At 42.4% G+C, this 13,604-nt stretch overlaps 1 protein-coding gene across 6 annotated transcripts; it reads left to right on the top strand.

Annotated features, from left to right (window-relative positions):
- Window positions 1–58: 58 nt before the first annotated feature.
- LOC135540097 (6-phosphofructo-2-kinase/fructose-2,6-bisphosphatase 2-like) lies at window positions 59–12,975 on the top strand. 6 transcript variants are annotated; one of them, XM_064966464.1, is made up of 17 exons: window positions 59–233; window positions 2,365–2,517; window positions 3,301–3,393; window positions 3,769–3,865; window positions 4,782–4,848; window positions 4,934–5,008; window positions 5,150–5,206; window positions 5,356–5,480; window positions 5,703–5,910; window positions 6,504–6,650; window positions 6,869–6,973; window positions 7,062–7,191; window positions 7,286–7,348; window positions 9,003–9,067; window positions 10,245–10,427; window positions 11,091–11,113; window positions 11,971–12,975. In XM_064966464.1, exons 1-17 carry the CDS (start codon window positions 167–169, stop codon window positions 12,038–12,040), a joined length of 1,728 nt encoding a protein of 575 aa, XP_064822536.1. In that variant the 5' UTR covers window positions 59–166; the 3' UTR covers window positions 12,041–12,975. The 6 variants fall into 6 exon arrangements, with proteins under 6 accessions (XP_064822536.1, XP_064822534.1, XP_064822532.1 ...); XM_064966462.1 differs by having other exon boundaries at window positions 3,268–3,393; XM_064966460.1 differs by having other exon boundaries at window positions 3,235–3,393.
- Window positions 12,976–13,604: the final 629 nt, after the last annotated feature.

The following is a 13,604-nucleotide window of genomic DNA, read 5'->3' as shown; positions in this document are numbered from 1 at the left end:
CGGTAAAGAAATTGTGACGCAAATGGCAAACCTCATGCCTTTCTGGCTTGAAGGACATCAACCGGGCCCGCGCCACCAACCTCAGCACAAGGACAGCGTATCACACAACAGGATTTAACAGTTGCGCCTCCGACTGGAGTGGGACAAAAACCTCATAGAGTCAGAGATGGCAGAACGTGCGGATTGGGCGTCAGATCAATGTTCTAATTCCCTCATCGGCTCTCATATTGCAGGTAAATTGCAATAGTTTTTGAGAGTGTACAGTAAGTAGCCTGTGCTATTTAGGTGTGAAACAACCATAGAGCCAGATAGAGGACTCTAGTGGCCAAAATGCCATTTTAGCATGGGCAGCGCCATTGAGGACATTCACCATTTTGAAGTAGTCAACTGGGTGGGACATCCTATGGGTTAAGGAAGGATCACATAATTCCATCCAGGTCATTAGGTGGGTTATACTCGACCAATTAGCAAACATTGCATAATGGCAGGTGGCAGTACATCGCCAACCTTGGCTTTATACCTGTTCATACAACACACTCCGGGTGGCAGTATGCACCCTTTCAGTTTGTTTACCAACTAGTAGAAAATGGAGATGGCCTCAATGGTGCTGCCTATGCTCTCATAGACGCAATAATCGGACAAATAAGATGTTGCGCCCTCTATCTCCATGGAAACTACCAATGCGTCTTATTAGTGTTCCCTGCACAGACAAGTGAAACTGTCTCGAGACTGTCCGATTGGACTGCAGTAGTGTCGTCGCATAATAATATTGCCTACTGAGGTAAATGGCTTTGGCATCATTTTGTGATTCACGGTTTTTGTTAGTGCTCTTTTGATGAGCGGATATGGCCGCGCAATACATGGTGGCTGTGAGGATGAAATGGCAGTCCCTCACTTTGCTGTGTTGCAATATGCTTGAAGGCCTTTGACAGCAAACGAAGCTGTATCCAACCTAATATAAAAGTAGTCTAATTATGTTACAGCAAATGTCAAGTCATGCCATTACTTTCTAATTCATTAGAAAATTCATCAGAATCCTAATACTTAATGAAATGGGAATTTAAGTGCATTTAGTGTAGCCTATATACACAACATGTCAAAAAGTATGTGGACACCTGCCCATTGAACATCTCATTGCAAAATCATGGGCATTAATATGGAGTTGGTGCCCCCTTTGCCGCTTTAACAGCCTCCACTCTTCTGGGAAGGCTTTCCGCTAGATGTTGGAACATTTCTGCGGGGACTTGCTTCCATTCTACCACAAGAGCATTAGTGAAGTCGGGCACTGATGTTGGGAGATTAGGCCTGGCTCGGACAAACCATTTCTGCATGGACCTCGCTTTGTGCACAGGGGCATTGTCATGCTGGAACAGGAAAGGGCCTTCCCCAAACTGTTGCCACAAATTTGGAATCACTGAATCATCTAGAATGTCATTGTATGCTGTAGCGTTAAGATTTCCCTTCACTGGAACTTAGGGGCCTAGGCAAACCATGAAAAACAGCCCCAGACCATTAGTCCTCATCCACCCAACTTTACAGTTGGCAGTATGCACTGGGGCAGGTAGTGTTCTCCTGGCATCCGCCAAAACCCAGATGTGTCCGTCAGACTGCCAGATGGTGAAACGTGATTCATCACTCCAGAGAACGCCTTTCCGCTGCTCCAGAGTCCAATGGCAGCGACCTTTACACCACTCCAGCTGACACTTGGCATTGCACGTGGTGATTTTAGGCTTGTGTGCGGCTGCTCGGCCATGAAAACCCATTTCATGAAGCTCCCGACTAAACCATTCTTGTGCTGATTTTGCTTCCAGAGGCAGTTTGAAACTCGGTAGTGAGTGTTGCAACCGAGGACAGACAATTTGTTACGCACTACGAGCTTCAGTACTCGGCAGTAACATTCTGTGAACTTGTGTGGCCTACCACTTTGTGGCTGAGCCGTTGTTGCTCCCAGACCACTTTCCACTTCAAATAACAGCACTCATAGTTGACTGGAGAAGCTCTAGCATGGCAGAAATTTGACAAACTGACTTGTTGGAAAGGTGGCACCCTCTGATGTTGCCATGTTGAAAGTCACTGAGCGCTTCACTAAGGCCATTCTACTGTGAATGTTTGTCTATGGAGAATGCATGGCGGTGTGCTCGATGTTATACACCTGTCAGCAACGATTGTGTCTGAAATAGCCGAATGCACTAATTTGAAGGTGTGTCCACATACCATTGTATGTATTTTATATCAACATCAATTTAATTTAATATTTTTCAGATAGTGGATAAATTACTCATTCTTATTCAGGAAATATAAATAAAAATGTAATATTACATAGGCCTAGACCTACTGCTAGAATAAATCAACCTTGTGTTTCAGATTGTCTGGGGCCATGCCCTTCTAGAGCCTTTGGGAACCTGGCACAACAAGGACACAACTCCACCATGTCCGCAACTATTCAGAGAGAGACTAGCTCGGAGAACTCTGCTGAAGCCAAGAAAACAGAGCTCAGAGTAAATGAGAAGAAATGCTGTAAGTAGCCCAATGATAAGCCTCTCAGAGCAACATCTTCAATGCAGGAGAGCTTTGCACAGGCAGGACCATAGGCAAGACAGCAACAATTCCGCTGCAGTCTGGATGCTTGCTTCAGGCCGTTTTGACTGGCATATGAGTCTACAGGTGTTATTTTGTTTTGGCTTCATCTCCAAAAATGTTGCTAGTTATGATGTAAAGCTTTCCCTATGCATTGAAAGTACCTTTTTTTTTGCTGTAGCACACATTAACAAGAAAATTAGTTTAAAAGAAATACAACTGTGTTTATAATATTTTGAGAGGGATTAGTCTTCTCTGAAAATTATTCTGTTGGGCATATTTTGGGCAAATTATTAATTCTCATTCCACATTATATTTTTATCATGCAGATTATGTTGAAATCTGTTTATAATGAGCCCATTTTCCATACAGTATTCAGTTTATCTGCAGTCCTGTTGCGGGCGTAATTTATATGAGAATAGCAAGCCATGGCTTGCCAGTCCACTTTGACATATCCCTTTTCATCTAAGTATACAGTACATGGGAAATCAAGGATAAGAAATGTATCCAATGATGATTGATCATACCAACCAACAAATTTGATAGTTAAATTGTTTTGCCTTATCTACTGTATATAATTTTGTCAGGCCTGTGTATCACTTTTAGGTATACAGTATACAGTAGTATCTGAGTTAGCCTGATGCTAATGCACTATAGTATGTATGTATGTCTGTCTGTCTTTCTGTTCAGCATGGGCATCCTACATGACAAACTCTCCCACAGTGATTGTAATGATCGGCCTACCTGCTAGGGGAAAGACCTACATGTCTAAGAAACTGACACGATACCTCAACTGGATAGGGGTGCCAACCAAAGGTGAGTGGGGGAAGACAGCCCCTACAACATCACTTATGAAAACATTAAACATGTACCTTTAAGTCTTCCATTATGACAGACTATTGATGATGGAACCCTTGGTGTTTGAGAACTTTTAATAAGCACTTCAGTCAAATTTAAATCACCAGTGTATTGTGTCCTACAAAGTAAATGCCTTCATTATTAGGTAAATGTCACATTTTTAATAAAAAATGTAAAGCTCCTGAGAACTGAGATGCCACATGTTGAATAGGATCCTACTTTGAACCAGTCCCATTTCTATGACAGGAGACAACCCTAACTTAATAAACCATGTAGACACTAATACAAGCGAGTCATAACTCTGTTGTTGGTGCCATTTTGTTAATTTTGTAGTGTTTAACTTGGGTGTTTACCGCCGAGAGGCTGTCAAAGCTTACAAGTCCTACGACTTCTTCAGACACGACAACAAGGAAGCCATGGAAATAAGGAAGTAAGTTACGTTTGTTTTATTCATGCAGATTCCAAACTGAGAAAGCATTCACAATTGCCATGCACACTGTTTTGATGGCACATTTTTCATTTTTATTTGCTTAGAACTTAAGTTCACATATGACAGACAAAGTTTTCTATCAATTGTAACATGTTAGGAAAAAACGGTAATTAATCAAGTATTGTTTCCATCAACATGGTCAGATCTGAGTCAATCTTATTACTCCAGCAGCACACCAGGTTCTCTCATGCATGATTTCACAGGTGTACTTTGCAGCCCTGGCTGCTGCGTCAATGGCTAGTGAGTTTCTGAACCAACACACTGTCTACTGTGCAAGCAGATATTCAGTGTACAAAAGACTCATATTATATTAATAGAATGTGTGTGTACACACACACACACCAGTTGTGGGATTCAAGTGGACATTTTCTTAGTTTTAATAGTAATTTGTGATGGATTACTATTTTCCAACTAGCTGAAAGTTTTCTAAGCAAGCACAAAACTTGATTCAGAATAATAACTTAATGAGACATCTGAATTGCCCTTTATGGACCTGTAAATGGCTTTACTGCTCATGACAACATCACAGAATGCTGATCTAAATATATTTCTGGCACTCACTCACTCTTACAAAATGTTGCATTGGTATGTTCCCTCACTGTTCTGTCAGTGTTACTATTCAGATGTCTATACAGAAGAAAGATGGGTATACAGTAACATTCTGGTCTACTGGACTGCTCACCATAGAATCAAACACAAAATGATACTGGGGCCTTTAAGATTGAGTATAAAAACAATATAGCTATATTATCTGAGGTTGGAATGCATACCTGCCCCCTTTTCTGCAGACCCACTGTTGAGCCCTTTGATGCAAATTAAGACTACTGTCATTGTATTTCCCTCTCCTCTCCCACAGACAGTGTGCTCTGGTAGCCCTGGAGGATGTGAAAGGATATCTAACTGAAGAAGCAGGACAAATTGCTGTAAGGCATCTACTCTTTCCTTTAGATTCCTTTTTGTCTGTTCAATATATTTATCCACCCATTTTGGGATGTTTGCTTTGATTAGGTATTTGATGCAACAAACACAACAAGGGAGAGGAGAGACCTCATTCTTGATTTTGGGAAAGAGAATGCATTCAAGGTAAAAATGTGCTAAATTGCCAAATATATTTTTGTGTTTGTATCTCCATATAATGTTACTCTGTGTAACGACACTGCATCCAGCCCTGTGGTGAGGCAGTATATTTTAGTGGCACAGTCTGAGCTGCTTTCTTTCCAACAGGTGTTCTTTGTGGAGTCTGTGTGTGATGACCCAGAAGTCATTGCTGCTAATATTCTGGTATGTTCCGATGTCACCATGTGGGATTGTAATGCTTTACTATGACCCCAGGCCAGGGTCAAAACTAACCTATTTATACACTGACTATATCCTTGTCATGACTTTCATTTTTCTTTGCACACATTCTAATGTGTCATATCTCTAAACAGGAGGTGAAGGTGTCCAGTCCAGACTACCCAGAGAGGCACAGAGAGAGAGTAATGGATGACTTTCTCAAACGCATAGAGTGCTATAAGGTTACATACCAACCTTTGGATCCCGATGAGTATGACAAGTAAGAATGACCAAAGCATATTGTCTGTCTCCGTGTGTTGCAATTGAATAGGACATTGCTTCAATTAGAGGCAACTGTCCATACCGATCATCATGTGTTATACCTAATAGGCATTAACATTTGTAGTTCTCGAGAATTGCTGTAAATTTGCTGCAAGGTCAGATGAATGCCACCAGATGGAGACAGAATACTTAGACAATTGTGTTACTATGTCTCCCGTAGGGACCTATCCTTTATCAAGGTGGAGAATGTGGGCCGGCGCTTCCTGGTGAACCGGGTGCAAGACTACATCCAGAGTAGGATAGTGTACTACCTCATGAACATTCAAGTGCACTCTCACTCGCTCTACCTGTGCCGGCATGGAGAGAGCAATCATAACACGGAGGGCCGTATTGGAGGCGACTCGGAGCTCTCCCCAGGGGGAAAACGGGTATGTGTCCTGTCTGCCATGACAGTTCGGCCTTGTGCAGAGAGACCAGTCCATAGAGATAGAGGATTCATCTTTGTACCTGTGCCATTATAGCATCTGTGATAGCATGGGCAGCACTATTGAGGCCATCTCCATTTTGAAGTAGTCAATTTTCTTCTTCACGATTGGCTAATCCCTCCTAATGACTCAGTTGGACATGACTCCAACAGGGTAACCAGGAGGGATCAGCCAATGAAGTTTGAAGGCCCACCCTGTTGACTACATTAAAATGATGAAAGCCCTCAGTGTGCTAATGCTAATACGGCCTTTTGGCAAGTAGAAGCCTCTATCAATCTCTATTGAGCAGTCAGGCATAATACTGACCTTTGTCTTTGAGTCAGTGGATCCTACCGATTTCTATTTAGACTTAGTTGAACATCGAATGGAAAAGACTAATTAAAGCTCCTGTACTTTAAATTTGAGGAAACACTGGTTATCTGGTCATGTACTCTTAAATAGTTAATAGCATGTTTACCATGATCATGTACAGTAAGAGTCCCCTGATAGATGGGCCTGTTATTGACACCAATCTCTCTTTGCCCTTTCTGGTCCAGTTTGCCCATGCCTTGCGCGGCTTCATCGAGGAGCACAAACTGTCGGACCTGAAGGTGTGGACAAGCCAGCTGAGACGTACCATCCAGACTGCTGAGGAGCTGATTGTGCCCTACGAACAGTGGAAGATCCTCAACGAGATAGATGCTGTCAGTACTGACTTCCCCTCTGATTTATCACTGGTCTAAAGTAATGAATAACATGATGGTTTCATTTAGATAGACACCATTTGTGATTAAAATGAATTTGATATTTGATAAAGGACTTGTTATATTCATTGTTTGAATAATAAGTAATGATTGATCATTATCTGGCAACTCAACTGCCAAGGCACAGTTTCTAGAGTTCACTCTTTCCCATCTGTTAGGGAGTTTGTGAGGAGATGACGTATGATATGATCCAGAACTCCTTTCCAGAAGAGTTTGCCCTGAGGGACCAAGACAAGTACCACTACCGCTACCTAGGAGGAGAGGTAAAGTCCTACCCCCTTACCACAATATGGAGCCCTTATCTTGTTAGGGATAGCTAAAGCTCAGTGTGTCCCTTCTCCCCACCTGTAGTCCTACCAGGACCTAGTGCAGAGGTTAGAGCCTGTCATCATGGAGCTAGAGAGACAAGGCAATGTGCTGGTCATCTGTCACCAGGCTGTCATGCGCTGCCTGCTAGCCTACTTCCTGGACAAGAGTGCAGGTGGGTGAGCACACACCATACAGTACACACTTGCTGACAGTGTCACAAACACCAGAAGTCATTGATACTTTTTTTTAAACTATGTATTTCGTAGATGACCTACCCTACCTGAAATGTCCACTGCACACAGTGCTCAAGCTCAGCCCTGTTGCCTATGGTAAGACTTTGTGTTCATTAGACTTACGGCAGAATAAATTGACAATTACATTGTGTTATGTTCACATCTGATGGAATTCTTCTATTACCACTAGTAAACTCAGCAAAAAAAGAAATGTCCTCTCACTGTCAACTGCATTTATTTTCAGCAAACTTAACATGTGTAAATATTTGTATGAACATAACAAAATACTGCAACTGAGACATAAACTGAACAAGTTCCACAGACATGTGACTAACAGAAATTGAATTGTGTCCCTGAACAAAAGGGGGGGTCAAAACAAAAGTAACAGTCAGTATCTGGTGTGGCCACCAGCTGCATTAAGTACTGCAGTGCATCTCCTCATGGACTGCACCAGATTTGCCAGATCTTGCTGTGAGATGTTACCCCACTCTTCCATCAAGGCACCTGCAAGTTCCCGGACATTTCTGGGGGGAATGGCCCTAGCCCTCACCCTCCGATCCAATAGGTCGAGATCCGGGCTCTTCGCTGGCCATGGCAAAACACTGACATTCCTGTCTTGCAGGAAATCACGCACAGAACGAGCAGTATGGCTGGTGGCATTGTCATGTTGGATGAGCCTGCAGAAAGGGTACCACATGAGGGAGGAGGATATATTTCCTGTAATGCACAGCGTTGAGATTGCCTACAATGACAACAAGCTCAGTCTGATGATGCTGTGACACACCACCCCAGACCATAACGGACCCCCCACCTCCAAATTGATTCCGCTCCAGAGTACAGGCCTCGGTGTAACGCTCATTCCTTCAACGATAAACGCGAATCCGACCATCACCCCTGGTGAGACAAAACCGAGACTCGTCAGTGAAGAGCACTGTTTGCCAGTCCTGTCTCGTCCAGTGACGGTGGGTTTGTGCCCATAGGCAACATTGTTGCCGGTGATGTCTGGTGAGGACCTGCCTTACAACAGGCCTACAAGCCCTCAGTTCAGCCTCTCGCAGACAGTTTGAGCACTGATGGAGGGATTGTGCATTCCTGGTGTAAATCGGGCAGTTGTTGTCTCCATTCTGTACCTGTCCCGCAGGTGTGATGTTCGGCTGTACCGATCCTTTGCAGGTATTGTTTCACGTGGTCTGCCACTGCAAGGACGATCAGCTGTCCGTCCTGTCTCGCTGTAGCGCTGTCTTAGGTACGGCCATTGTGAATTTATTGCCCTGGCATAGCCTAGTGGTTAGAGCGTTGGTCTAGTAACCGGAAGGTTGCAAGTTCAAACCCCCGAGCTGACAAGGTACAAATCTGTCGTTCTTCTGTTGCCATTGAAAATAAGAATTTGTTCTTAACACTAGTTCACGCAGATGCAGCAGGGACCCTGGGCATCTTTCTTTTGGTGTTTTTCAGAGTCAGTAGAAAGGCCTCTTTAGTGTCCTAAGTTTTCATAACTGTGACCTTAATAGCCTACCGTCTATAAGCTGTTAGTGTCTGAACGACCATTCCACAGGTGCATGTTCATTAATTGTACAAGCATGGGAAACAGTGTTTAAACCCTTTATAATGAAAATCTGTGAAGTTATTTGGATTTTTACGAATTATCTTTGAAAGACAGGGCCTTGAAAAGGGGACGTTTCTTTTTTTGCTGAGTTTAGTTTGACAATTAGGAATGGGAACATGAATTTATCTCTGCAACTATCCCCAGGCTGTAAAGTGGAAATGTTTTACCTTAACGTGGAGGCAGTGAACACACATCGCGACCGACCACTTGTAAGTAACATTGCATGTTATCCTCAGTGGCAAGGCTTTGCTCCTTTTTGTCATCCCTGCTCTGTTCTGCTCACATATCACATGCTTCACGGAACCTCTTTAACCAAACTAGCTCAAGCTATGTCTGGATAAATGAGTAGTTAGTGTGACTTTATATTTAACTTGTACGAAGCTATGACTGATCACCTTTCCCTGCTTGCGAACACAGACACCACTAAAACAATAAAGCTGCATAATAAAAAAAAAACATATTTACATATTGTTTTAGGTTTGCACTAGCTTATTAGTTAGCTAGCTAGATAACTGACAAGGCAGTTACACACACTTCATATGAAACAAACGGGGTGGTAAGTGCAGCACAATGCACACAACACTAAATAGTTTACAAATCTAGCAATCTGGCCACTAGCTAGTAAAATGATAATTAAATCACAATGGATTATTTTCCATGAAGCAGCTGCCGGTAGCTGGCTGCTGAGAGTAAATGCAGTGTCTTAACTTTACCTAGCTAGCACATCTCGCTAGCTAGCGAATAATGCTAACCATAACGTTAGCCAGCTAGCAAAAAAATGTATCTATGAGCTGTAGTGACCATGGAGAGTGAATTAAATTGTTAATTTGTCATCTTGCTAGTGAGTTATCTAGCTGTGGCCATCTAGCTATATCAACAAGGGCTGTCTAAAACAATAGTAACATTAGCGCCACTAGCTATATAGCTAGCTAATATTGGGCCGCTTGAACTCGTCGTGACTGTAGACCATAAAACAACATGCATTTCCAAATAAAGCTACTGCCACCTTCTGTTTTTGGACTATTTTAACAAGGCTGAGTGGCTGACGACTTCAAGGTCTTTGCTGTGTGAACACAAAAAAGAGAGACTGCCGACACTGTTCAGAAGTGCTAAGTAGTCGGCAGGCAAACGTTTCACAATGCTACCGGTGTGTCTGAGCTATTAGTGAGATGCCATAGACAATATTTGAGAGGAGCAGAATTAAGTGGAATCGGTTTAACTATGCACAATCAACTTTTTCATATTCCATAGCAAAAGTACTATTGTATTGGTTGGTCAAGGAGAACGATTGTTTGATTGCTGTGTTTTGGGGAATTGTCCCAGTCACGCTGTGTGTTCCCGGGTCTCTTTCTTTAATGCACCTGGTGTTTCCCCATCTCCAACCAGGATAAGGTCTCGAGGGACCCAGCTCCCATCCGGCGGAATAGTTACACCCCCCTGTGCAGTCACGACCAGTTCAAGCGACCCAGGCTCTACAGTGCCGGCAACCGTCCCTGGCTCCCCCAACGCCCCACCCCATCAGCCCTGCAGTTCCCCGAGATGCCAGAGGGGGTGCTGCAGCAAAGCCAAGTCAGTGTCAGAAATGGATGGTGCCCTCTTAATTAATCACTCATAATTCAACTCAGTCCCCTCCCTCCTTCCACCTGCCACCCAAGCCAATCCCTTCTTTATCCTTAGCATCCCATCACCCTTAAATCCCCTTGATAATTCAGACTCTGTAATAAAAACAGAGTGGACGTCTCCCTGACATGCTATGGTCTTGTTGGTGGCTTCCCCTCTTTATATTATGTATGTCTCTCCCCCAACATCAGCTGTTTGTCTTTACATGGCCTCCCCTTTTCTTCATGGGCTGTGTCTCCATCTTGAATATGCACAGCACTATGCCTGTCCTAATTAAACTGCACCACTAACTTCTACTCATTTACATCTTATGAATAGATCACTTAAGTATCATTCCAGATGATACACAGTTCACAAGTTTTCCAGTAACCAGGTGTTATACATTAGTCATATGGTGATCTTAGGAAAAACATGCACTGAACAACAATTAGCGTCAGAGATCAATGCCATACAAGGGTCGTAAATAGACATGTTGATGTTTTGAGATGCATATTCAACGTTGCTGTTTTGATCTGAGTGTGTTGGTTCGCTTTGCTTTGTTGTGAGTTCAGTGCTTCAGCTAGTCTCCCCATTTCTATCTCTTCTGTCTCTTCCCTTTCTGTGTCGTCACAGCCTCGGATAGGAAGCTGTTGTCTGTGAGTATTTAAGAAAAATTCCCGCAGAACTCCACCAATTTAATTTCTGTTTTTACATGAGATGTCATCTCACTAAGACAATGGGGTATGTATAGCATCTTTTTTAAATTATTTTTTTTGCCCCTTTTTCCTCCCCAATTTCGTGGTATCCAATTGTTTAGTAGCTACTATCTTGTCTCATCGCTACAACTCCTGTACGGGCTCGGGAGAGACGAAGGTTGAAAGTCATGCGTCCTCCGATACACAACCCAACGAAGCCGCACTGCTTCTTAACACAGCGCTATCCAACCCGGAAGCCAGCCGCACCAATGTGTCGGCAACCTTGGTTAGCGCGCACTGCGCCCTGCCCGCCACAGGAGTCACTGGTGTGCGATGAGACAAGGATTTCCCTACCGGTCAAACCCTCCCTAACCCGGACGACGCTAGGCCAATTGTGCGTTGCCCCACGGACCTCCCGGTCACGGCCGGTTACGACAGAGCCTGGTCACGAACCCAGAGTCTCTGGTGGTACAGCTGGCACTGCAGTACAGCACCCTTAACCAATGCGCCACCCGGGAGGCATGTATAGCATCTTAAACTGATATCATACAATATGATGCTTCATCATAATTTCAGTGCAAGGACATACACTTCACTACTAATAGTACTAATAATTTTGTTCCCTCTTTGTTTTATAATGATGATGGTGTATCAGGAGAAAAAAATCCCTAGCAGGGATGTTTCTTTTCATTGGTCTCTCTGAGGCAAAACACTAGTAGTAATGTAAGACCTGTCTTCAAGACAATAATTGGTCAGAGTGTTTGGACTCATGTTAACCATCGACTGAGAATATTAATCATGTCTGTTTCTGTTTCAAGGACTCCCTGTGTGAAGGAATCGACTATGACAGCCCAGAAGAAACTAGTGGCTGTGTCCGCTTCTGAGTGACTATGAAGTCACCTTCAAGTTCAGCTGGTGCCTCAGTCTATCCCTGTGACACTGAAGTTCTGCTCATCCTATCCTCCATGTCCCTATGGCCTTCCACATCATATAATAATTTCCCTGCATGCCAAATATCTGAAACCACTGGTGGCACAACTATAACACTTATTTTTATGTATGCCAATAGAGATCAAACATGATGCCTTATGTGTATCAGAGACCCTTTATGTCTTGTTGAATATATGTGGCAGCATGTTATGGTATTATGACATCCTTTCCCACTACTGCAGCATAAAGCATTTTTGCCATTTTTTAGCCATCACATGACATGAACACAGAAAAACATAGTAGGATAATTTGATATTGTGGTCATATATGGTTTGTGTGGAACCATTTACAATAAGAATATACGGTATATATTTTAGATTAGAAGTTAGTCCAGTGATCTTAAAAGGGAAGTTGTCATGTAAATGAATGTATTTATCTGTCAATTACTTACTGTCTTCAGATAACATAAAGGAGTAACAGAAATATGTAAACATGGAATAAGAAAAGTACTACGGTCCTAATTATCATAGTGTAGCTTCAATACCTTTCTTATGAAATTCTCGCTGAATTGTCCCTTTGATTATATTCATGGTTGAGGAAATGTTTTACACAATATTTCTAAGCAACTCAAAGCTTATTTGGGAACCTTGCCTTTTAACCAATTATTACAGACATGCGACTATTAATAAATGTAGCTTGTTAACCATTACCACTGAAACCAAAACTGTGCAAATACCCCATATTTTAACAGATGCTCTGAGATACTTGAAGGAAATATTTGACATAGTCGTGGTGTGATAAGATGTTTTTCTCATCACATATTCTTAATAGGATATTGATATGTAGAATAACAGAAGACTGTACAATGGCTGTATATTAAATATTGAGATGTTGCTATTTGTATGAATGTGTTTGGCATTCTGCTGTGTTTTGAGTTGGTTTGTGTTGAATGTTTTCATTAATAACCTGCATAAAGTGATGAGATTTCTGGCAATTTGCACCAAAAGCCACTAGTCAGTAGGGGCACACAATATCCTTTTAATTTAGATAAAAGTTATGCTATTATGCACACCCAATTATTCCAATGACACTGAACTACAGTGTCACAATTATTTATGATTTCTTTTGCCTGTGCCTTTTGGGGCATGTTGAAAGCCTTACTGAAAAGTAATATGTTCTGTGCTTAATCTGTGTATAATCATACACAAGAAGGTTCCAAAGAAACGTCAAGAGTTGTGACTATATATTTGATACGTTTTCCAAGGATAGCCTGCTCAGCTCAAGAATGTACTGTACTCAATACCCGGCTGTAGTATTATGTTGTCATGTAAAATGTTGCCTGTTGATATGGACTTCATTGCGTCAATTAGCTGGTTTAGCATAGTTGAATTGTATTTAAGATGTAACTGTATTAAAGAGTCATTAAATATGTAAAACAGGTGTAATTTATGTCTCATTTTTCTGTGTGAGTTTTGGGGAAGGAGGGGGTGGCATGTTTCAAGATAATTTGCCTATTCTCTGT

The sequence above is a fragment of the Oncorhynchus masou genome, chromosome 5 (genome assembly GCF_036934945.1).
Source record: "Oncorhynchus masou masou isolate Uvic2021 chromosome 5, UVic_Omas_1.1, whole genome shotgun sequence".
Classification (NCBI taxonomy): Eukaryota; Metazoa; Chordata; class Actinopteri; order Salmoniformes; family Salmonidae; genus Oncorhynchus; species Oncorhynchus masou.
This window is presented reverse-complemented; position numbering and strand designations above follow the sequence as displayed.

Excerpts from the sequence above, each read along its gene's own strand:
- LOC135540097 (XM_064966460.1), top strand. The coding sequence starts at position 167 with ATGGCAGAACGTGCGGATTGGGCGTCAGATCAATGTTCTAATTCCCTC. Across the intron at positions 7,349-9,002 it reads GCTCAGCCCTGTTGCCTATG|GCTGTAAAGTGGAAATGTTT; the intron begins GTAAGACTTTGT and ends AACTATCCCCAG. Across the intron at positions 10,428-11,090 it reads GGGTGCTGCAGCAAAGCCAA|CCTCGGATAGGAAGCTGTTG; the intron begins GTCAGTGTCAGA and ends GTGTCGTCACAG.